At 47.1% G+C, this 22783-nt stretch overlaps 1 protein-coding gene across 1 annotated transcript in view; it reads right to left on the reverse strand.

The window, feature by feature from the left end:
- The window catches only part of LOC112830467 (scavenger receptor cysteine-rich domain-containing protein DMBT1-like), a gene marked incomplete at its 5' end in the record, with an annotated part of 180515 nt that overhangs the window by 34693 nt on the left and 123039 nt on the right, over nucleotides 1-22783 (reverse strand). The window contains 9 exon segments of the mRNA XM_073890438.1: nucleotides 2496-2649; nucleotides 6251-6568; nucleotides 7355-7572; nucleotides 9085-9238; nucleotides 13264-13567; nucleotides 15539-15548; nucleotides 16414-16489; nucleotides 20415-20732; nucleotides 22500-22571. Coding sequence (XP_073746539.1) covers nucleotides 2496-2649; nucleotides 6251-6568; nucleotides 7355-7572; nucleotides 9085-9238; nucleotides 13264-13567; nucleotides 15539-15548; nucleotides 16414-16489; nucleotides 20415-20732; nucleotides 22500-22571 — 1624 coding nt within the window.

Below are 22783 nucleotides of genomic sequence, written 5' to 3' on the forward strand. Positions count from 1 at the left end.
AGGTATGCACTTTGGCATTTAAACAATAGTAAGTGGACCTTGAAGGAATGCGTTGTAAGTGCTCGTTGTGTCATACGTACACAACGGACATAATTACTCTTGTGCATGTATACAAATTTACAGAATTTGAAAACCTGTTTATTGCAGAACACATCTGTTCCAATGAAGTAAGAGCCAAGTACCTCAAAACAACCCGTTTTTTTTTGAGAGAGAGAGAGAGAGAGAGAGAGCGCTAGTGGGGGGAAGGGGCAAAGGCAGAGGGGGAGAGAGAATTCCAAGCAGACTCCCCACTGAGCATGGAGCCCAATGCAGGGCTTGATCCCCGGACCCTGAGATCACAACCTGAGCTGAAATCAAGAGTCAGATGCTCAACTGACTGAGCCCCCCAGGTGTCCCACAACCCATTTTTAAAGTAAGAAAAAAAGATTACATTTATGTGTAAGGCAACTATAGTGTGACCGTAACAGGGGACACTGCCATCTGAGGACTCATTTCACCGGAAAACAGGACACACTTGACTTAGCAAGAATGAAATGGCATATTTCAAATATGGATATAATTTTTGCAGATCAAGTGTGAAGGGAGTTTCCAAAGAAGCTGAAATAGAAAGAAAACCCCCTAAAAGAAGCAAGCTTCAAGCAGGGGTTCTCGGTCTCAGCGCTATTTACATTTGGGGCTGGAGAATTCTTTGCTGTGGGGGGCTGTCCTAGGAACTGTAGGACACTTAGCCATGTCCCTGGCCTCCACCCACTATGGGACAGTGGTACTCCATGCCCCCAGCTGGACATAAAAAGTGCCTCCAGGCATAGCCTGGGGTCCTATGGGGTCTGTCACTGCCAGCTGAGCCTCCCTGGGGCAAAACAATTAACTTCATGTTCTGAGACACAAAAGGCAAATTATCAATAAATCTAGACTTAAAAACATCAAATCCTGGAAGTCAGGAACTAAGCTCTGGCTGTAGGCAACACAGGAAGCAGCTCCTTGACTTGTATACTCTGAAATTACAGTAGGAAATTTATGTTGGGACAGTCACCTTGAGATTGCAGGGAGAGTGGGTCAGTACAGCTGTTTAGAGTAACCATCTTCCAGAAGTGATAAAACGACACTCTGTGCCCCCAAATCATAGAACTGTGACTTTCATAGATTTGAATATGTTGTACCAAATCTGCTTACCTTGGTCTCAATGAATGCATGGGTGTGGAATGAATGAATGAATGAAAAATACATTTTGCTCACAACATACAGTGCTCCCTGATAGTAGTTTCTCTTCTCCCCATTTGAAAGGAATTTTGGCCATCAGGTAAAATTAATCAGATCCATCCCTCACTCCACTGCTGGCCCATTTCCCCTTTGAGGCAGCATTTAACCATTCAGCTCCTTGACTCCTGAGGCTGATGAACGCAGGTGGAAACAGCGGTGGAGGTCTGGCATAGACTGTGAACAATGTCAGGAAGAGAGAATGACCCAGATGGGACCCGGTGTAGAAAGATGAAACCAGGTTAAACATTATCAGGAAAAGCAATTATTTTCATTAAAAAGTGACGCTGGTATATGTACATGCATATGTAAATATGTATGCATATAAATATGCATTAAAATAGGATAAATTCCTTTAAAGATGAGTATGGGCAGAGAAAGAAGTAGGAATGAATGAATGGAGGCTGTTTTATCTGTGGAAGAAAACTCTTGTAGGGGCATGAGAGACATTCTTGGAGGGAAGAGGAAACAGACTTATTTTGTGCAGCATCAGAGGGAAGAATGAAGCTGAGAAAATGGGAATGAAGAGGAACCCGTTTGGGTTCAGCCCAAGGAAGATGCAATGTCCCCGAAGTAGCTGGCTGAGAGTAGGGGGCTGAGGTTTTCTTGTGTGTGACCCTAGCTGAGGCCCCCTCGGTGGCCTGGTGTCAGGGATGCTCATGGGGTATCTGGGGTATTCTCCAACTGCACAGGAAGTTGAGCTCAATGATTCTACATCTCCCAAGCTCAGGTGACCCGACGAATTTTCACCTACAATGCGAAAGGATGTGTCACTCGGTGCTGAAGGCTGAAAGTTTGTGTCTTCTCAAAATTCATATGTTGAAACCTAACCCCCAACAAGATGGTATGAGAAGGTGGGGCTTTTGGGAAGAGATTAGGCTATGAGGGCAGAACCTTCACCACAGGATTAACGGCCTTACAGAGTCAATTCGATTGACTGCGATTCAGCCAAAAAGCTCCCTTGTCTCTTCTATCAGGTAAGACTATTGTGAAAATATGACCACCTGTGAGCCAGGAAGTCTGGTGAGCCCTCACCAGACCCCGAATCTTGATCTTGGACTTTCTAGCCCCCAGGACTGTGAGAAATAAATTTCTGTTGTTTATGAAGCTACCCAGTTTGTGATATTTTTGTTATAGCTGCCAAGTTGACTAGGTACGTGGAAAGGCCACCTCCTTGAGGAAAGCATGGATTCCAGTCTAATCTGGCCTTTGAAGTAGAAAAAGGCAAAGCTGCTTACTTTAGGCTTGGGATCACCAGTTCTATGTGGAACGTCTCAGCCACATGTAGCACCCAGATACACTCCACGTCAGTGGGGTAGTTCGTTGGATACGAAGGACTGGAGAAGGAGCCCGAGAGGCCTGAAATCACTCCCCCACAAGAGTTACTCCTTCCTGTGGGCAGACAAGAGACCACTGGTTGGCTTCTTCAGGCATGTACCTTGTCTTTCCCAGGAGTAGAATCCAGAATTCCATCAAGCTCAACAGGGAATCACAAAATGGGAAGGGATCATGGTGGTATAGGCATCATTGTACCTTGGCTGGTGTGTGATTGTACCCCTGAGAGGGAATGAGGGGGAGGAAAAGATGTGTGACTGCTACCAGGATGGGACCCTAAGACTGTAGGCAAGACTGGAAATGGGATGGGACACATATGTGACAGGTGTGGGGTGTCTAGCTGAAATCTCATCAATGCTCTGCCCAGCTTCCTGTCACGCAGACCAGCTCAATTCAGATGTAGACGATCCGTCCATCTGTGAGGGCTCCAGCCCACCAATTCCTTCCCCTTAGGCAGCCAGGACAGGCAGACATCTATTCTGCTTTTATGAATTGACCGAGTGATTCCATCTTTTACAGGTTGTACTTTCAATGAAAGAGAGTTACCTCGTGGCGTAGGCCCACCTTGAGGCGTAGGCCCTTGAGGGATGGGACCTGCAAAAACCGAAACCAAAGAAAATCAGGAAAGAGCTCCGCATCACAAAAACATCGTATAGTTACATACAAATGAATGAACCTGTTACTACCCTTGAGTCTTGATACGTGGTGTGGGCTCCCTCATTTCTCTTTTCTCTCCTAATGTGGGATGTGGTCTCTCCCCTTCTTTCAGTGATTCACCAAGAAATCACAGACAACGCACAGCTACGTGACTTGTTTTCTCTTCTGCCTTAGGATCCACCAACCCCAGGGCTGTCCTGAGATCGATCAGTCACGAGGCATCAGCCACAGTAACATCACTGCGCTTATGGGCGCACACCACTGCAGAACATGCAAAAAGGCATAGGGACAAGGGACAAAAACCAGACAGCTGAGAGCCTGGGTGGGAAAGGTGGGTGGGAAAGGCATGTGGGACAAACATTCCATTGAGGTCGACGGGCCCCAGTGGGGAGCTTCCTCCTTTTCTGTGTCCTTTTGGCTTCGATTTCTGTGAGGCATATATTTCCATATTCTAGATGTATCCTTAGGCACTATTGCCTGGCAGGTCAAGGGCAGGGCAGGTTTTGAAAGCCTGTCCATTGGAAAGCTGGTGCTTGTCAGAGTTTCACACCAGGGATTCGTGGGCACGGAGTTTGAAGCAAATGGGTCAGATGCATTCGAGAAATCCTTTGTCTCCATGGTCCTTCTCCTTGGGCGGCATTGCCACAAACCGCTGAGCAGTGAGAGCCTGTGGCGCCTGCCCCACTCAGTCCCTCGCCAGGAAGGGTGCTGGACAGGGGCAGAGTAAGTTTTTTCGGACCTCAAGTTGTCTCAGAAGCAATTCCCTTTCGAGGCACTGGGTGGTGCATTCGGTTAAGCAGCTGACCCTTGGTTTTGGCTCAGGTAGGGATCTCAGGGTTGCGATCTCGGGGTGGTGAGATCGAGCCCCACGTCTGGCTCCATGTTCAGTGAGGGGTCAGCTTATGATTCTCTCTCCCTCTCCCTCTGCCCCTCTACCTGCTGATAATCTCTCTCCCTCTCAAATAAATAAATAAATCTTTTTAAAAAAAGAAGCAGTTCCCTTTTGTTAAAGTGTTTGAGATGCAGTGTTTCCCTGAGAGAAATAAATGGCAAAAGCCTTATTTTGTGTGTGTGTCCCTGCAAATATATAATGCTTTATCGAGAAGTAGTTCACCTACTGGTGGATAGTATTTAGACATAAAAGGTTTCATTTTTTCCCCCTAGTGTTTTTTATTCCATCTTGCATTCTCTTATCCACTCAGTTATGCATCTGTGCCTCAGAAAAGGAATATTGTAGCGGAGAGAAAAGAGAGAAAAGCCTTCTGAGGTTTGCAACCCTAGATCACAAGGGGGACTTGGCACAGAGCTGTCTGATGAACTGAAAGCCATGCCCTCCCTTCTTGCTCCTCCTCTTCGGCTCTAGGCTAGGGGAGATTCCTCACTGGGGAAGAAAAGAAAAGCCAGAGGGCACCAAAGGGAGCTAGCTGCTTGTCAGTCCCCGAGAAATGGTTCTGTGAGCTCCGCCTCCCCTCCATGGCTGCTGCATGTTTTGTGGGTCCCAATGCAAAATGAAAATGTGGGGCCTCAGCTGGAGGCGGGGAAGTCAATCGCCCTTCCCCATAGGTTCACTTCTGCATTCTACATGAGATGGGCAGCTGCCCGGGGATGGCGACCGCAACCTAGGAGCCCTTGGGATCTGGACTACAGTGGGTAAGAGGCCCCCCCACCAAGTGTCCCTGCAAATGTGCCAAGGTGGTGTCAGCCCCAGGTAGGGAGAGGCTGCTAGCTACCTTGCCCAGCCCCCAAACACTACAGGGTACACCTCAACCTTGACCTTCCCCACACCCAGGCCCCCAGTGAAGGCAGAGGGTGGAGGTAATCACTGCGCGGGGTTGGGAAGGAGGCCGGGTGGGGCCCAGGGTGCCAGCAGGCAGGGAAGCGGGCAGCTGAGAGCCTGTCCAGAAGAGGTAGGCCGCTGCAGGAGGCAGGACCACACGTGCTCAGATATCGCTGGAGTCTTGAGTTTGGAGGTCACTGCCACACACTGACTCTGAGTTGGTTACCAGAACAACATGTACCCTTTCTCTATGCCTGCGTTGTTGGCAAAGTCCGAAGGCTCCCAGAGTAGCTCCAAATGGCTTCACTTCTCACGCTCAGCCTGTTCTTGACCCACTGAGAGAGTGTGGCATGGACTCATCTGTGTTTTCTCCCACACTTTCATTTTCCAACTCATGTTCCTGGGAAGCAAACCTTCCTACCTCCTCTCCTCCCCATCTTGACCCTCTTCTCAGCCCTAGTGACAAAACTTCTTGCCCGTTTTCCCTCTTGCCCTTCCTTGCTCTGCTGTCCAGAGGGGAGTTTTGGATGCCATCTCATTCGGGAAACGTGGCTGGTTCTCACCTTGCTGCATGTTGGAATCACATGGGAGGCTTTAAATATTACTGATGACCGGTTGGTGTGAGCCCAGAGATCCTGATGTGACTGGTCTGGGTGCAGCCTGGGGATTGGGAATTTCAAAGCTCCCTTGGGAGATCAGGGCCTAGGTCACTGTCCACCAGTGTCTAGGTTAAGACAGATTAGATTTCTTATTCACTTTGCAGAGATATTAGAAGTTCACAGTATTGGGCCTACCTGGGGATGTAGGGGTCACATCTGGAGCCCAGGCCCCGGCATCTGCATGAATTAAAAAAAAAAAGGTAAATTTAGGAAATCTAAGTTACATTTTATGAAGACAAGTGGTGGTTTCCTAGTGTGAGCAGGTCTCAAGCAGGCAAGGTTCATGTGACATAAAGAAGAACAAGAGCATGTTAGATTCTGGAAAAGGAGCTTGGACCCAGGAAAGGTTGCAGAGAGAAGGACCTGGCAATCGCATGGCTCTGCGTACATTTCTTTAGAGTGGAGTCAGGCTCTCAGCATTCTTTGTCAACCTGGCTGAGGGGACGTTCTTGTGGGGCCACTGTTCTCAGCTCCCCTGGCCCTGCTCTGTGCACACCCTCCATCCATCACTCAAATTCTGCTGGTCGAAAGGTCAAAAAGAACCTGCCATGGGAGGAGAGGCTACCTGAGCAGATGACACTTGCGTCCTCATGGTGGCCACAATTGTGGTCCGACCAGCCGGAGCTAGGGCACTGGCCAAGGTGGTTCTCGCTTCCTGAACACTGAATGTTATCCAGGAGGATGTTTCCAGAGTCAGGGCCGAAGTGAGCCTTTCCAGGGGCCGCAATGGCTCGACCACACCCCAGCTGTCGGCACACCACCTGGGCTTCATTCAGGTCCCAGTGGTCATCACACACGGTGCCCCAGGCCCCCCGGTGGAGGACCTCCACGCGTCCTGAGCACCGACCTGAGCCGCCCACCAGCCGCAGCTGGGGTCCATCTTCTAAATAGAGCAGGGTTTTAGTTTTGAGCTTAGGAAGTTTTAAGTAGGAAGGATTTCAAGCTCCCGCATTTGTGTCTAAGGTAAACAAAGGCAAGAACAAAGCCTAAAGCCGTCTTGATTCAGTAACAGGTCTTGCTGTGTGGGTCTCTGACACAACACTGGGGTCCTGGGGGAAGGGGTCCACAGCTCTGTTTTTGAACATGACTTGGGTAAGTGTAGATTTAATCCCCTGAAGGACTTGGGACACCAGCGTGTCTATGACTTCTTAAAGCCCAATGGGGATGGCTATTTCTGGGCCAATGGGCGGTGGCCACCTGGAATGGCATGCTGTCTCCTGGAGACCTTCCCTTACTGAGTTCACAAGTTCTGCCACACTCACCTTGGTTTCTGTTTCTCTAGCATGTCCCCGAGAGCCTTTGTATTTGCTGTTCTCTCTGCCTGGAATGCCCCTTCATTGTCACCCATCACATGTCCCCGAGCAAGGTCTTCTATTCCCACTCAAGCCGTAGGGGCACCCTCCCCACCTGGGCATGTTCTTCTGTCCCCCAGGCTGTCTTCCCAGGCACTACCACTACCCCCAAATCATCTTGTCATTTCAGCCTCACATCATTGCCTGATTTCAATTGCCCACGTGATGCTCTTAGTGGGAAAATCTAACAGCAACACAGCAGGGCTTATGGGGCCAATTGTGGGGTGTTTTAAAAACTGAGTCCCAGGCCTTTGTGAATAGGGGAGTCTCTCAAGATAGAAAACTGTTCTGTCTTTTAAAGACCTGAAGCTTCCTACCTGACTCTCCTTTGCCCTGTGGAATTGCATTGAACAGGGCATAAAAGCCAGTGTTGGTGATCATAGAATCACTTCGGAACACCACGGTCATGATATCCGAGGAGGAGGAAAATATCACAGCTACTGAGGCACAGAACTTCCCCATGGACAGTGAGGCAATCCTGGGGCCATCAAAGATTTCAACGGAGTCGTAGGGGCATCCAAGGATATCCTCCAGGCTGGGGGCATCGAAGTGGAGGGTTAGTGGCAGGTTCAAGCTTCCTAGATCTTAAAACTTAAAAAAGTATGACAATCGTAGGATTAAATATTTGGATTTACTTTAAACTGCATATTGACACATAAAGTGTCAGTTAACTTCTACAGATGTCTTATTACAGAAGTCTTATTCTGTCCAAGGGTTGTGGGAGGCTTATGGTTACAACTTAGGAACAGAAAATCAAAAATTATAATGGCTCTGGCCAATCACCATCTACATGGAACATTAGAAATGCTAGTACACATTGCAAATAAATCCTTACCAGGCCAACACCCTGATGATCATCATGTAATCAACATCACACCCAGATTCTCCTATCTCTATATTTCACAACATTTTCCACACTCAAACTCTTGGGGAGAAAAAGCTCGGTTTTAAAATTAAAATGTCAGCATGTAGAGAGTATCTGCACTTTGGCAGTCACTCGTGAGGGATGTGTGTGAGGCTGATTTTGAAGGAACAGATTACCTATAATAAGAAGGACTTTGGAAGTGTACGTTCAAGGTTCTCACTTCCTTGTGGGCTCTCTGTGTCCTTAGGGTTTTAGTCAACAAAGACAATATATTTCTAGGATATTCTCTGGCACAGGGTGTGCTTGACTCCATGGACTGATCAACAATTCAGTGTATGCTGAAGGTGGATTTTCACAGCATCTCATAGTGTTGCTGTGTTTGTAGCAAGATGAGTGTCATATACAAGAAGGGCTCTGCGCAGACTCCGCCCACAGAATCACAAGGTGGAGAAAAGCTGGAGCTTTGACAGCAGACAGACCTAGCTGGTTAGCCTTGGGCAGGTCAGTTAACATCTCTGAGCTTCAGGTTCTCATCTCTAATGGAGATGATGGGGCATATACCTTCGGGCTGTAGTGATGCTGGAATATTACAGAGCATACAAAACACATAGTACAGAGCATGGATACACAGCCAGCGTTTAAAAATGTCAGTTCTTATTTCATGCCACGGAGATAAAAAAAATGTCAGTGTCTTCGAGAAATGTATCCTCTATGTGTCAGAGATAAGGCCATGTCTCCCCCGGGTCCTTTCACTTGGAGGCAGCATTGAGAAAATCCAGGGCCTGGGGCTGGAGGAGGTGGCTCGTGGGTGTGTGTGGAAAGCCTTCTACTGCTTGTTTAAAATTTAAATAAAGGAAAAAGAAAATCTAAGAGGATAAGTATTGGTACCCATTGTATAACAAGGGCCAAGCTGGTAAGGAGGATTTGGGTGACATTCTTAGAAAAAAGTAAAAAGAAAAGCTATCATCATAAGGTTGAGTTAAATATGTCAATAAACCACTTATTCAATTTTTCAAACTAGAAGTAACTTGTTGGATAGCGCTACAAAATTAATTTGATCTTCAAACTGGGAAGAAATTTGTGTTCTTCTGTTCCCCCCCCAAATGTTTCCCACTAAAAGAAATATATTTATTCTGAATTCACATTTAGAAAGAATCTTCTCTGAAAAAGTCGTTTTCTTACTTCAAAGTTGGAATCATGAGTTCTATGCGGAATTTTTTATCCACATGAATCTCCCAAACACACTCGATGTCTGTCGGGTAGCTTTCCGGGTACAGCGGACTGGAAAAGGAGCCAGAGAGACTTGACAAGACCCCTCCGCAGGAGCTACTTCTCCCTAAAGCCAGAGGAAAAAGGATGTCAGCATGTGCCCCGAGGCACCAACTATGGGACCCCAGTCACGACCCTCTCACACCTGGTGGTCTGGTGGAGTCAGGCAGTGGTCCACCGGGGGTGGGAGGGGCGGGGGGCACACCCAGATGTCTGTACAGACTTTTAGCCTAAACGTCTCCAGGGAAGGAGGGCCCATTCAATCTCATCCTGATGGGGCAAAAATATTAAAATATGGGAGTTCTCTGCCTTTTCCTCTCCCCTTACCCTCTGCCAAAGAAAATATTATATTTGTCAGGTCTGTTCACTATCTCCTCCTTCTTCTAAGGCAGAAGGATTCTTGCTTGTGGGGAGAGAGGCAGAGAGGATCTACATGGGGGGTTGGGAAGGAGGGACGAAGGGACAGAGACTATTGAGCCTGGGCATGGTGTGAGTTTGGGAACAACTCTGGGGTTTGAGGAGCCAGAGAGAAGGGGACGAAGTGGCCCGTTGATGGGGACTATGACTGGCCACCCCCTTAAGTTCTTTTTCACCACCTTTTCTGGGTAGATTGTGTTTCCTTTAACTCAGTATCTACTGAAACTGGAACTTACATGTCTTTGGATTTATAAGAGTTACACAAGTGAAATCTAATTTCTTCCGTATTGTATTTTACGTCATATTCATATAGATCGATACACACGCATATGTATACACGTGCCCATACACTTAAAGCAGCATGCCACATAAAAAAGCAAAAATCTTAGAATCATCAAATTATTTTAGAGGAAACTTGAAAACATGAGTTGTTGACCTTGTCCCCTAAATTACCAAGCTGCTTAATTTTCTCCTTCCTGTTTTTGGCTAACTAACTGGTAATGCTCCCAGAATTCCAAGAGTCTTGGTCTTTCCTGCGACAGATGGCGGGAAATAGGGACGCGCCCAGTCATCTTGGAGCTATCCTGTCAGTTGTGTTGTAGTTACAACTGGTCCAGGTCAGACAGACACGAAAACCTTGGGACTGGGTTTCTTGAAACCTCTACACATGAGTTGGGACCCATCATGGGTGCCCCCTACAGGACCGTACCCAGAGAAGGTAGGCTGGGTACCACCAGTTATGACCAGCTACAGTCTCTGTCACCCTCCCACCTACTCTGACCTGGGCAGATCCACATACCCCCTTCCCAGCCTGCCCCTTTGGCTAGCAAGTCAGTATTTATAGGCTTTAGCAGTGCAAATGGATGCCCCTTGGTGAGGCTACAGTAGCAACTGAGGGGCTGTGTCGGCTGAGGTCCTGACTCCCCTGGCATTCTCATGGAAGGGGCCATGACAGGACTGGCCTGGGAGGTGGATAAGCAGCCCCTCACCCATGTTGTGCCAGCCTCTCTGTGCCACATCCTGGGCACACTGCCTAGCATCTGCTGTGACAGTTCTCTCGGTGTGGAGTTACATCTCAATTTAAAACAAGTGACTACCTGTTATATAATCCCGAGAAGCTGTGGAAAGACCTAGAAGGGGGAAAAAAAAAAGGGAGGTCATGTTGACAACCAGGGGAAAAATACTGCGTTTTATCTACAAATTAGTGAAATGTGAAGAGTTTTCTCTGAAGTGTCAAGGTACTTAGTGCCAACTGAGAAAGGTCTGAAGGTGCTGAGTGAATATTTCTACTGTCCTGTGGCAGATTAAAGAAGGCCACACATTCTTGGACATGCCTCCTGTCACGAAGTGGGATCTAGGTCTCCTTGCTTGAACCTGGGTGGCCTCTGTTTTGGCCAACAGAATATGGTGGAAGTGACACTGTGCTTTAAGAGACCGGAAGCTTCCACTTCTTGTCTCTGGGAACACGGGCTTCCCTGTGGCACCCTGAGCCACCTTGTAAGGAGTCTGATTAGCCTGCTGCTGGAGAGACCGTGTGAGGAGTCCCGAGACCACCTGGAGAGGAAGAGGGCCCTGGCTGAGCCCACCCTTCCAGCAGTCTCCTCCACGCACAGAGCATGTGAATGCAGCTGTCTTCAAGTCTCAGGACCACCCTGTAGGCGAGCTCCACCGAGTGACCCTGCTCAGAGCTACGTGGAACAGAAGAATCTCCTATCGCAGCCCTGCCCAAATTCCTGACCCACAACAACATAACATGTCATTAAATGGCTGTGGTGTTAAACCACTCTGTTTTTGGAGTAGCAACACATAACCAGGATGGTTCCTTCCACTCAACATGGTCTTCCTCATTTCCCTGTCATCTATATAATCTTCAGCATAGCTGAGTTATATAAAATGAGAACTACAGGTAGGCCTTCATTTGAATATCCACTGCCCTTGACCTCTATCCATGGCCTTTGAAATTTGGACAGTCCTCCCTCCCACTCATGACCCCACTTCTCTATGCAAGTGTCCAAGAGAGATGCTTCTGCCAATGACTTTTGACTTGTGTATGTGGAGGCAGTCAGGTTCATTCAAAGGGCAAGAGATGGGGTCTGCAAAGTCCAGTTCCGCTACTTTCTTTCTTCTCTCTCTCTCACTTTTCTGAAGATTTATTTATTCATTTACTTGAGAGAGAGAGGGAGAGCATGCACGAGTCAGGGGAGGGCAGAAGGAGAGGGAGGGAGAATCTCCAGCAGACTCCCCCTGAGCGCAGAGCCTGACATGGGGCTCAATTCCATGACCTTCAGATCATGACCTGAGCCGAAATCAAGAGTTGGATGCTTAACTGACTGAACCACCCAGGTACCCCTAGTTTTGCTACTTTCTAATTGAGTTATCTTGGGCAGGCTTTTGGATCTCCTTAATCCTCAGCTCTGAGGATGAGATAAATTTATTCATACAGAAACCCCAGCATCATGCCTGCTCCTGTGCAGATGCTCAGAAATGTCTATTGTAATGAAACAAAATGCCTTTTTGTTTACCTCCAGTATCATTTCAGAATTCACATTGCATGTGTTGTTCTGGTTTTTCTAATCTTTGGTTTTTATTACAGATGAATATCACTCAATCCTTCAGGTACAAAATCTCCAAAAATAGGCAAAAGTCATAAGATCCCCAAGAGCATGTACTCTGTGGGCAGACTGATCAGTGTCAGTACTTGGTTCCACCATTAACTTACTGAGTGATCTCAGGAAAGTTACTCAACCTTTCTGTGCCTCAGATTTCTCTTCTGTAAAATATAAAATGCCTTTTTGCAGGATTAGCAATAGTCTGAGCAAAATGTCTCCCCGTCTTTGTGCTAATTTTACCTTGTCTTTGTGGAGCTGAGGTCAGTGAAAGGATGTGGTCAATAGACTGGTGGCCAAGGGTTCAAATCCACTGGCTAGCCCTGGGTACATTACTAACTTTCTTTGCCTCAGTTTACCTATCTGGAAAAGTACTTGCTTCAGTGCATTATTGTGGGGATTAAATGAGTTGTATATGTGAGGGGCTCAGAACAGTGCCTGTTTCTTAGCATTTGCAAGTAAATTTGATATTATTATTACTGGAAAGTTGTCTGGACTAGAAAAAAATATGGACATACCTGGAGGTGTGGGAGGAGGCAGTTCTTCCGCATCTGAATGCAAAAAGAAAGGCAACAGGTCACTCTCTTTAGTGAATCCAAAGCATGGAGGGGGTGGGGTAACGAAGGTGCAGGTGGCAGAGGGGGGTGGGGAGAGAGGGTGCAGATGGGGAATGAAGGGAGAGGACCCTTGCCTTTCAGGGCACAAGACTCATTACCCATGGCCCCTCTTATGCTGAATCACCCAGACCACTTGTGAAAAGGCAGATTCCAGCACCCCTGCCCAAATTAGTTAGTCGTCATCTCTGGGGCCGGGGCCGGGGCCCGGGATTCTGCCTTGCAATGCCTCAGGTGGTGCTGGTGTACGCAAACATTCGAGACCTCCCATGTGCAACCTGGCGCTGCCCAAGGGTGTGTGTGAGCCCAGGGCTTGGTGCAGAGCAGACGCTCAAGGATTGTTTTATGAAAGAATGAGCAAATAGGCAGATGGATAATTTCCATCTGGGATGCATAGTTTCAAAATGTCTGCAATAAAAACATTAGAAATTATTGCCCAAGAGGGGAGGGGCTACCTGAGCAGATGACGCCGGCATCCTCGTGGTGGCCACAGTTGTGCTCCGACCAGCCCGAGTGGAAACACTGGCCCAGGCAGCGCTCCACCCCGGAGCACTGCAGGTTGTCCAGGAAGATGTTTCCAGAGCCCGGGCCGAAGGGGGCCTTCCCCAGGGCAGACATGGCCCGTCCGCACCCCAGCTGTCGGCACACGACCTCGGCTTCGTTCAGGTCCCAGAGGTCATCACACACGGTGCCCCAGGCCCCCTGGTGGAGGACCTCCACGCGTCCTGAGCACCGACCTGAGCCGCCCACCAGCCGCAGCTCTGGCCAGTCCCCTGCAGATAGAGACCTGGTGATCATTGTCTTCTAGGGACACCGCATATTGCCCATGAGCTGGTTGAGCTCTCCACCCTGACACTACTATTAGGGAAGGGGAACTTGATAAAAGAGCCAGTCAACTGGTCAACCTCCTAGTTGGGGGGTTAATATGCAATTAAGATTGTCAAAATAACATTTGGCCTAAAGCATTCATTAATCGAGTACCTATTGGGCCAGAGGTATGTGCCAATCTATTTTAGCTAAATGCAGACAAAAATTGTAGATAATATTCACAGTAATTTGTGGCTTTGTGGAATGCCTTTGTGTGTGTGTGTGTGTGTGTGTGTGTGTGTGCGTGCGTGTATGTGTTCATCTTCACCTTTGTAATAACTCAGAAGGCAAGCAGAAGAGCACCAGTATGCTAATTTTATCCATAAGAAGACTGAAAGTTGGAGAAGTGAAATGATTCACCCCAAATCCCACATCTGGGAAGTAGCAGATCTAAAGTCAGTATTCCTGGTTCCAAAGTTCAGTATTTTTCTCTGGTATTCCATCTCACTGCCTCTGGAATGGCTTTGATGCTCCACTCATGTTGAAAAAGCCTATTAGTTATGCAGGTATAGGTTAACTATGAGCAAGCCTGGCCAAATAAAAAAAAAGATAGAACCCCACTAAAGGCACTTGGAAGCTGCTCAGGCTTTGAAGACTCTCAAAAACACTGAAAAAATGAACTTTGCTCACCCTGGGATGCTAGAGCCAAAAGATCCCAAGAGTTTTGGATGGTCCTAAAAATGTGCATAGAGTCAACCAGCCCATTTTGCAAACAGATGAACTACTTGCAGTTGGTCCAGTTCCTGCCCATGCAGCAGGTACAAATGCAGGTAACCAAGAGGAAAGGATAGTTGGTAAATGAATGAATGCATCCCAGGGCTTACCTGGTCTTGCTGTCACTGTCTTGGGTGTTGCTGTTGGGATGGCTGTCAATACAAGATCACACCCTTCAGATAAAAAGCATCAAGATGGCTACATCCCTTAAATGCCAAGATTCTGGTTGGTTCATTCTCCCTAGCATCTTTATAATAAGTGACCTCCCAAGTCAAACTCTATTTATGTTGTTCCTCAGACGTGTAGGATCCAACAGAAAAAATATTCCCTTCTGTCCAGTCACCGGAGACATAATGACACTTAAATTGTGCCATCCTGTGCCAAAATGCAAATATGCATGGTGCCCTTCTAGGGAAAAAGCCATTTTTTCTACATGCTTCTGTTTTGTTAACTTTCCCTAAGTGTGCAGCGCTTGATGAGGTGTGTCTCACTGTTTTTGATAAAAGCAAGGAATTAAGAAATCAAATTGGCAATTATCAATTTGTTGGTATATGTAACTTGGTTCCACGGTGAGTGGTCATCATGCTTGGGCAAAACCTGGGCAGACAGACCTCTCAGCTAGTTGGACTGATGCAGGAAATTAGGAAATGTATAAGACAGAGATCGAACTATGACACTCCAAGCACCAGGAGGGCGGACAGAGGAAGACACACAAATGAGGAATGAAGATAAAGTAGCAACAGTAAATGCGACTCACTGATTAGATGTGGGGTCCTTGAACTCGCCTCTGCAATGACAAAGAAGCCTCGTCAGTAATTGTTCAATTGCAGTGACAGTGACTTTTTCTGATCCACTTTGTGACACAAAGCGCCTCCTCCGTGTTTCACAGCATACTTCCCAAGCGTGCTCACTGAGCTGCCCTGGTGCTCGCTAACAGGGTGGGAGACTAGTCTGAACAGCATCTCAGCCAAGGCGGAAGCTAGAACTGCTCATGAGGTCCATGAGGCAACGTCTTTTCTCTCAGTGGTATAGGGCAGGACCCATGGCTGGGTGATCTTGGAACAGTTAGGGAACCTCTCTAGCCTCAGCTTCCCCATCTATAAAAAGGGAAGAACCGTGGGTTTGTGTGAGGATGAAAGGAGGTAACACGTGTAAAGTGCTTACAGGGTTGCCTCGCATAAAATAGGCATTCAGTAAATGTTCGTTGCTATTTTGATCACTGTTGCTGTGATGACCCAACCTTGAGTACCTATGCTTAACCAGAAACCCTTGGCTTAGCTTCTGTCTGCCTTCTTGTCTCGCCATGTGTCCTGTACTTCCCATCTCTGTGCTCACATTGTTCCTTCACCTGTGTGCCCCCTCCCTATTTCTTGACTCACAGCCTGGCCAGGCTTAAAGGCAAATCTAAGGCTGTTTCCTTCTATGTTTCCTTCATGTTTATAGCCCGCATGGCTCTTTCCCTTTTCTAATGTCTTTTGCTGAGATGTATGCTTGTGTCAATTTAGTATATTCTAGTCTATTCTATTTGTTTGCCTTCATTTAGTATATCCTACTTGTCCTCTAATTGTGTCACATGGGTTTGTCTTGAACTCCTTCCAGGTTGTACATGAGCCCCTCTTAGGCTGGACCACACCTTCTTCTTCTGTAGGTCCTAAAACACCCACTTAGTACTAGATTCATTTAACTCCAGAAGTGGCATCCTAACGGGCAGACTGTAATGAGGCGTTTATGGGGAACCAGGCCCAGGGTTGAATCTGCCAATCTGATCACATGATATACCATCACTGTGCAAGGGCTTGTGTCATTTCAGGTAAGCCCCACGACAAGCCTAGGAGGGAAGCTTCTCTTATCCCCATTATACAGGGAATGGCTTGAGGCACAGAGAGGTCGGGTCTCTTGTCCAGGGTCACAGAGTAAGCGATGGGGTTCTAACTGGCCCCAAGGCAGGCACTCCAGCTGCAGTTCCACAGCTCCTGCTTTTAACCACCATTCATACCTTTGGCTGCAGAATAATAATAAGCAACGAAGTTTTTCCCTATGTTGTTGAAGCTTCGGAAGTACACCAGGGTCATTGAGCTGGAGCAGGACGAGTAGGTGAGGTAGGACCCAGAGCAGGTCTTCCCCAGGGACTTTGTTGAGGATGGAGGGCCGTCCAGGATTTCAAAGTATTCATTGGTGCAATCTAGGCTGGGGAAGCAAAGACCAATGGCTGCCTCTTAGCCTCCCCATTAGCAGATCTTAGAGGTATGCTGTGGGGCAGACCCTTTCTTTCATGACAATAAAACTGGGGACAGATTAAAAGCCTGTCCGCCATTTAAACATAGTATAGAATCCTTTAATCCCACTTTTTCTTGAGGGGATGGGATCTTAACTGGAAGAGGGAAGAGGCGGCTGAAGCACTAGGTGGACCCCTGCTGAGGTCTGGGACTGCAGGTAGCTGGAAGCTCAGGGCCAATGGCCAGCAATGCCCTGCCTCTAAGACACGGCTTCAGGCTCCAAACAACCCATTTACAAACTCTGCAGGCGACCTGCCTAGAGGGAAGTGCTCTACGGAGTCTGCCCTGCTTGCTTTATGCAAGTCATGTGATCTGTCAGCTCTTGTTCTTCATTGTGGAAGTTTTGTCCGGACGCCCCTAGGGTTAGAGTCAGGACACCATCTCCACGCCTCAGCCTGATGAGCCATCCATTCTAAGTCATCTTTTGATAAAGCAAAATTCCAAAGTAATAAATAATTTAGGTTGCTCCTGGGAGTTAATTTCCATAAGACATTCATTTGTGAATGATATCAACCTTGACTCTTTACAATATTAAAACCTAAAATTTCTTGATTTGTGAGGTCTGGGGGTTCCCTGAAATCTGCATCTTTAACCAGAGACTGAAACATACATTCTCATTCTCTCTCTTTCTCTCTCTCTCTCTCTCTCACACACACACACAAGTGGATGTGGAAAGTAGTGAAAACAGAATAAGGTCTATGACCTAGCGAAGTATTGCATTACTTCCTGGTTTGATATTGTCCTATAGTTATAGATGATGCCACCACTGGGGGGAGCTGGGTGAAGGGTACATCGGACTCTATGTATTATTTTTGTAACTTCCCGTGTGTCTACGATTATTTCAAAATTCAAAATTAAAAAGGGCGTGAAGGACTCATGGCACAGAAAAATGCTTCGAACTTTAAACTACACAGAGTACTTAAATCATGTACTCGTGACTTACTTAAGATATGGAAATGCCAGCAGTATGTGATCAGATGCATTAGCCTTGATTTCCCACACACAGGTTATGTTGTCATGCATTTTGTTCTGTGGGGGATTCCTAATCGCTCCAGATGAGCTGGTAATTACTCTGCCACACCTAGATTCTTCTAAAAGAAGAAAAATATTTTAGAATTTCAGTTTTTTTCATTGTTCAGTTCACTAATTTTATAATTCACACTTCCTTTTCCTTTCATTTTTTTTTTCCACCGAAAAGGTCTCATTGGTCATTACCTTGTGGGTGTGTCTTAGGACATATCAGAGGCATACACCAGTCTAAAAACTCACAAATTTAGGTTAGGGCATGAAAGTGTCTGAATTTTGAAACACCTCTCACTTGTTTAGAGAATTCTACCACTGACCTGGCCTTGCTGGGCAGAGCAGTTAACCAGTATCAACCAGAATCTTTCCCTCTGGTAGTTACTCCCTAGTGGTGGGTTCTGTAGGTTTGACTTTTGTGAGGCCACCAGTAGTAATGAGTAAATGGCTTCGTTTTCCCAAGTAAAGCTGAGTCTACATGGAACCTCTATGTATATGAAGATGTCAGCATTCCATCTGCCATCTGTTATAATTTATTAAAATTACACTATTAAAAATCCACTACTAAATGGAAAGAACTTGCCCTGAGTCATCTACCCCTCCAACACTGACATCATTCTGTGTCTGCCTGTTCATCACTTGTCCATTTGTTTTTCCATCTGCTTGTCTGTGTATCCATATGCCCAATATTCAGTACAAAATTAAAGGTAACACCTGTGGCAATGGCTTTCTCCATCAGACTGTCTGGCTATATGAGAATTGGACCTACACTCGATTGGCTCTGGTCATCTATCTGTGGCTCTTCTGTAGAAGGACCAGCCAGGCTCTCCACGCATCAGTATTATTTCAGTCCTTTATCTCCAAGTGGTGCTAAGAAAAGTTTAGTGGAGCTTCTGGAAGCCCAAGATACAGACAAAAACAGAGGGGGAAAAATGGAAGATGCAAAGAAAGGATGAATAAGGAAGATAGAGATTGTCAGAGAAGGGAAAAGGGTGGAGAAGAAGAACATGGTCGTTATGGCGGCAGCCCTCTGAAATGATGTTCTTGGGTAGTGCCCTGGCAACACTGCCATGTTAAGAGCCATATGCCTGTCCTTCACATGTAGTGTCCATGCTGGAGACGAAGCACGCTGGTGTCACTTGATTATTTGGACTGCCTTTTTTGGCTACATAGAAATGGAATTGGAACCATAAATTCATCTGCCTTCATTATTGGACTCTTCACTCAGAACACAGGTTCAGAGGGGTGACCCAGCCAGGGCAGTAGTATTTTGCTCAACTTCCCTGGAGAATCACTTCAGGGCTTGAGCTAGAAGATGGTGGTCAGAGCAGCCAAGGACACCAAAGTCTCACCTGTGGCCATTGTTCCTGCTATGACAGCCAGTGGGCGATCTGTCAAACCCACAAAGGACATGTGGCTCATCAGCTGGCTCAACACTAGCTGCACATGATACCCTGAGGAGCTCATATCAAATACAGTGGGCCACCCCCCCCCCCAGAACTGTTGAGTCATCTCTGGGGGCAAGGCCAGAACATGTAGGGGACGTTAATGTGTGGGATGGAAGAAGCACTCATCTAGATCCTCTCCAGATTTTGATAAATTGTCCTTTTGTCATACACACAAATGAGATATTTTAAAATTGGGGGTTTAAGAACACTAAAGACATGAAATTCTGCCAACTGTAGCCAATTCTAGTGACCCAAGGCCTGGGAGTTATGAGGCTTCCAGGTAAGAATAGGAAGAGGTACCAATTCACCCCTTTCTTTGACCTGGTGTTGCTCAGAGATGGTGAGCCAACATCTAAGGATGCTGTGGATCCTCCTTCATGCCCCCTGCATATCTCCTACCAGTGACACCTGGCCAAGAACCTCCCACTAGAGACCCTTTCCTGGGACCAATCCATTCCCACCTGCTAGAGTTGACAACCCGGGAGGGAATATGCCTGAAGTTTTATCAGACCTTTTCTACTCAGCTTTATTCATGACTCACTCTCTGACCAAGAGCCAGCTGAGGGCAGGTCATCAGGGAACCTGGGGATTTGATGAAGGAGAGCGGGCTCTGGCATAGAAAACTCTGGGTGCTGGCATTAAGAGCATATGGTAAAACCAATAGCAAAAGAAGTTCTGTGGGCACCAGGAACAAAGCAGAAGCAGGGAGAAGGTGGGAATGGTCACCCCGACTTTGGCCAGGTCCAGCCCACCAGCCATCTGCTCCTGGGCAGGAAATGTCCTTAACCACCTCTTATGTTTTAACCACCCCCCCACCCATATCTCATTTCTGTTGCCTTGTAACCCTCAGAGCTGGCAAACTGAAAGTGCTATATACAAGTCTGAGAAATTTAGAATCTGCTTCCTGTGTCTAAAATGAGGGAGAAGTTGAAAGTGAGGTTGGATCAAATGATTTCTAAAGGACTATCCATTTCTCCCACTGGACAGTCAGGTGACACCACATGTCCCAGTTACTCCACCAGCCTGGAGGATGACACATCCAACTTCCAGCAGAACTTCTTCCCCAAGATTTTGGGAAACTGCCCATGTAAATATCGCCTTCCTTACCTGGGGCTGGGACTGTTGAGTATTCAGCATCTGTAAGCATGAGGGATGAAAATATCTGCTGTGAGCAAGTAAAGTACTGGTTCCTTTTCAATAGCTGGATTTACATTGTCTTTTGAAAGGTATTCTCTCAGAAAGAGCCAAGGCTGGGCTTTGCCTGGGAGGGCAGGGGTTTACCTGAACAGATCACGCCAGCATCTTCTCCGTGCCCACAGTTGTGGGAAAACCAGCCCATGTGGGAGCACTCCTCCAGGTGCTGTTCATCTCCCCCGCAGTGCACGTTGTCAAGGAGGATCTTCCCAGAGCCTTCCCCAAAGTGGGCCTCACCTGGGGCTAAAATGGCCCAGCCACACCCGAGCTGCCTGCAGATGATGTTTGCTTCTGGCAGGTCCCAGAGGTCATCACACACGGTCCCCCAGACTCCCTGGTAGAAGAGTTCCACACGGCCTGCGCATCTCCCATGGCCACCTATCAGCCGCACGGGGGCCCAGCCTCCTGGGGAAGAACCGTGGGTCACGGGGTGATCGTCACTCACTCTGCCTTTCAGTGACTGGACTGTCTGCTACCCAACCTAGCTTTTCTTATTTTCCATGACTTTGCTATTCACACTCTTCACGAGGTCATGTGAGCTCCCATGCTATTCTCTAGATAAGTCTGCTTTAAGAAGACTGTAATGTCTTCCTTATCCACACTCATTTAAGAATGCTTGCCTGTGGTAGAGTGTTTACAAAAATGATCACCATGCTTCTCTTCCTGATATCCTCACTCTTTACAATGTGACATTGCTGCTCTACCTATCAAGAGGTTAGCTTATTTTCCTACTCCTTGATTTTAAGCTGCGGCCTGTGACTTGCTCTGGCCAGTAGAATGTGGCAGAAGTAATAGTGCACTCATGTGGAGCTGAGGCCTCAAGAGACATGACAGGTGGGCTTCAGTTCATTCCATGGAAACACTGAGGGGATCATGTGAATAAGCTTGAGCTAGCCCATGGGTGACAAAGGGTGCATGACCTCATCACCTCTGTCCCCTCAGATAACACCTATGGAACCGTAAGACGTGTGAGGGAGGCCATCCTAGGCCAGCAGTCTTCAGCTGACCTGTCAGCTAGCCACAGATGCATGAGCAAGCCCCACTGAGTCAGCCACGACCAGCCAAGCCTATCCCAGAGTGGCAGAACTACCCAGCTGACCCTCAGACTCATGAGCAGTGATAGATGGTAGTCATTTCAAGCCACTGTGTTTTGGGATGGTTTTACATGGCAAGAGATAATTAATAGGCTTGTTTATCCATACTCCCTTCTTAGGTAAGTTACCTTTTGTGGTAATCATTTTGCAATATGTACAAATGTGGAATCCTTATGTTGTAGTCCTGAAACTAATATTAATGTTATATGTCAATTATACCTCAATAAAAAATTGTATGCAAAGAAGAGAGCTTGGACAGATATGTAAACAATATTAACATAAAAACATAAAGAAGAAGATGTGGAGTGTGAATTCAGGTGATTGAAACTCACAGAGCCAACAACGGTGCCTTTGGTAACTGCCACACCCCCAAAACCTTGGCCAATGGCTAGGAGCTATGGCACCTGCGGGGCACTATTCTATCAGGGATGCTCAGACCCCTGGGAGTGATAATGTCTCCATTCTCTCCTCCCTGAATCTTTGGACTGTACAGCTAGATTAAGAGACTAAGGGGTCCAATGTTTTATTCCTGCCTCATCTGATCTCAGACTAGACCTAGGTCATTTATAAAAGAAAAAAACAAAACTTAATTCAAGGCCAAATATCCTGAAATATTACTCATCCCCGATCACAGTGGAAAATCATCTCAAAGAGCCACTGCACTGTTCACTAATTCTGTATGGTTATTGGCCAGCCCTATATTCGAATTTGGAACACATGTTAATGTCTCCCACCCTGCAGCCCACAGGGAGTCAGTCTGGTTTCTTCCCTGCCTGGCACAATCCCATTGCCCCCTCACCCTTCAGGTCCTGCCCAAACCCCTCGGCTCTGGATGGAGAGCCTCTTCTGGTTACCCATGGCACCCTGTGCTCCCCCATCAGAGTATTCAGCACACTTTTTTGGTAACAGGTTACTCCCCCCCTTCCCCCATGAACTTAGTTTACTTGAGTGTCAGCTCTGTTTATTGCTGTATATAATCCCAGTGACATTATATATTCTTAGTGACACATATTCACTCATCCATTGTTGGATAAAAAAAATTGTCTAGAAGACATAATATAAAAAGAAATAACCTTACCTGGAGGTGCAGAAGAAGGTGGGTGTTGAGCTGCTGCTATCACCAATGATGTGGGAAGCAGGTTCTCATAGGCTGTTGGTGGGTAAAAAGGAAGGTCATCAAGGAGAAGTCAGAACATTGGGAGAAGATAACAGTTGCTTCAAGGGGTCATCTGCCTCCTCCCAGGATTCACCAGGGATAACCATGACACTGCATTCTAAGGCCAGTGACCTCATAGCCCCAAGATCTTCATTTAGGACAGAACATGGTCCCATTGACAAAGGAACATGCACCACATGGCCATC

Source organism: Callorhinus ursinus, unplaced genomic scaffold (assembly GCF_003265705.2).
Source record: "Callorhinus ursinus isolate GAN/ISIS: 27379988/994484 unplaced genomic scaffold, GSC_fseal_2.0 scaffold155, whole genome shotgun sequence".
Lineage (NCBI taxonomy): Eukaryota > Metazoa > Chordata > Mammalia > Carnivora > Otariidae > Callorhinus > Callorhinus ursinus.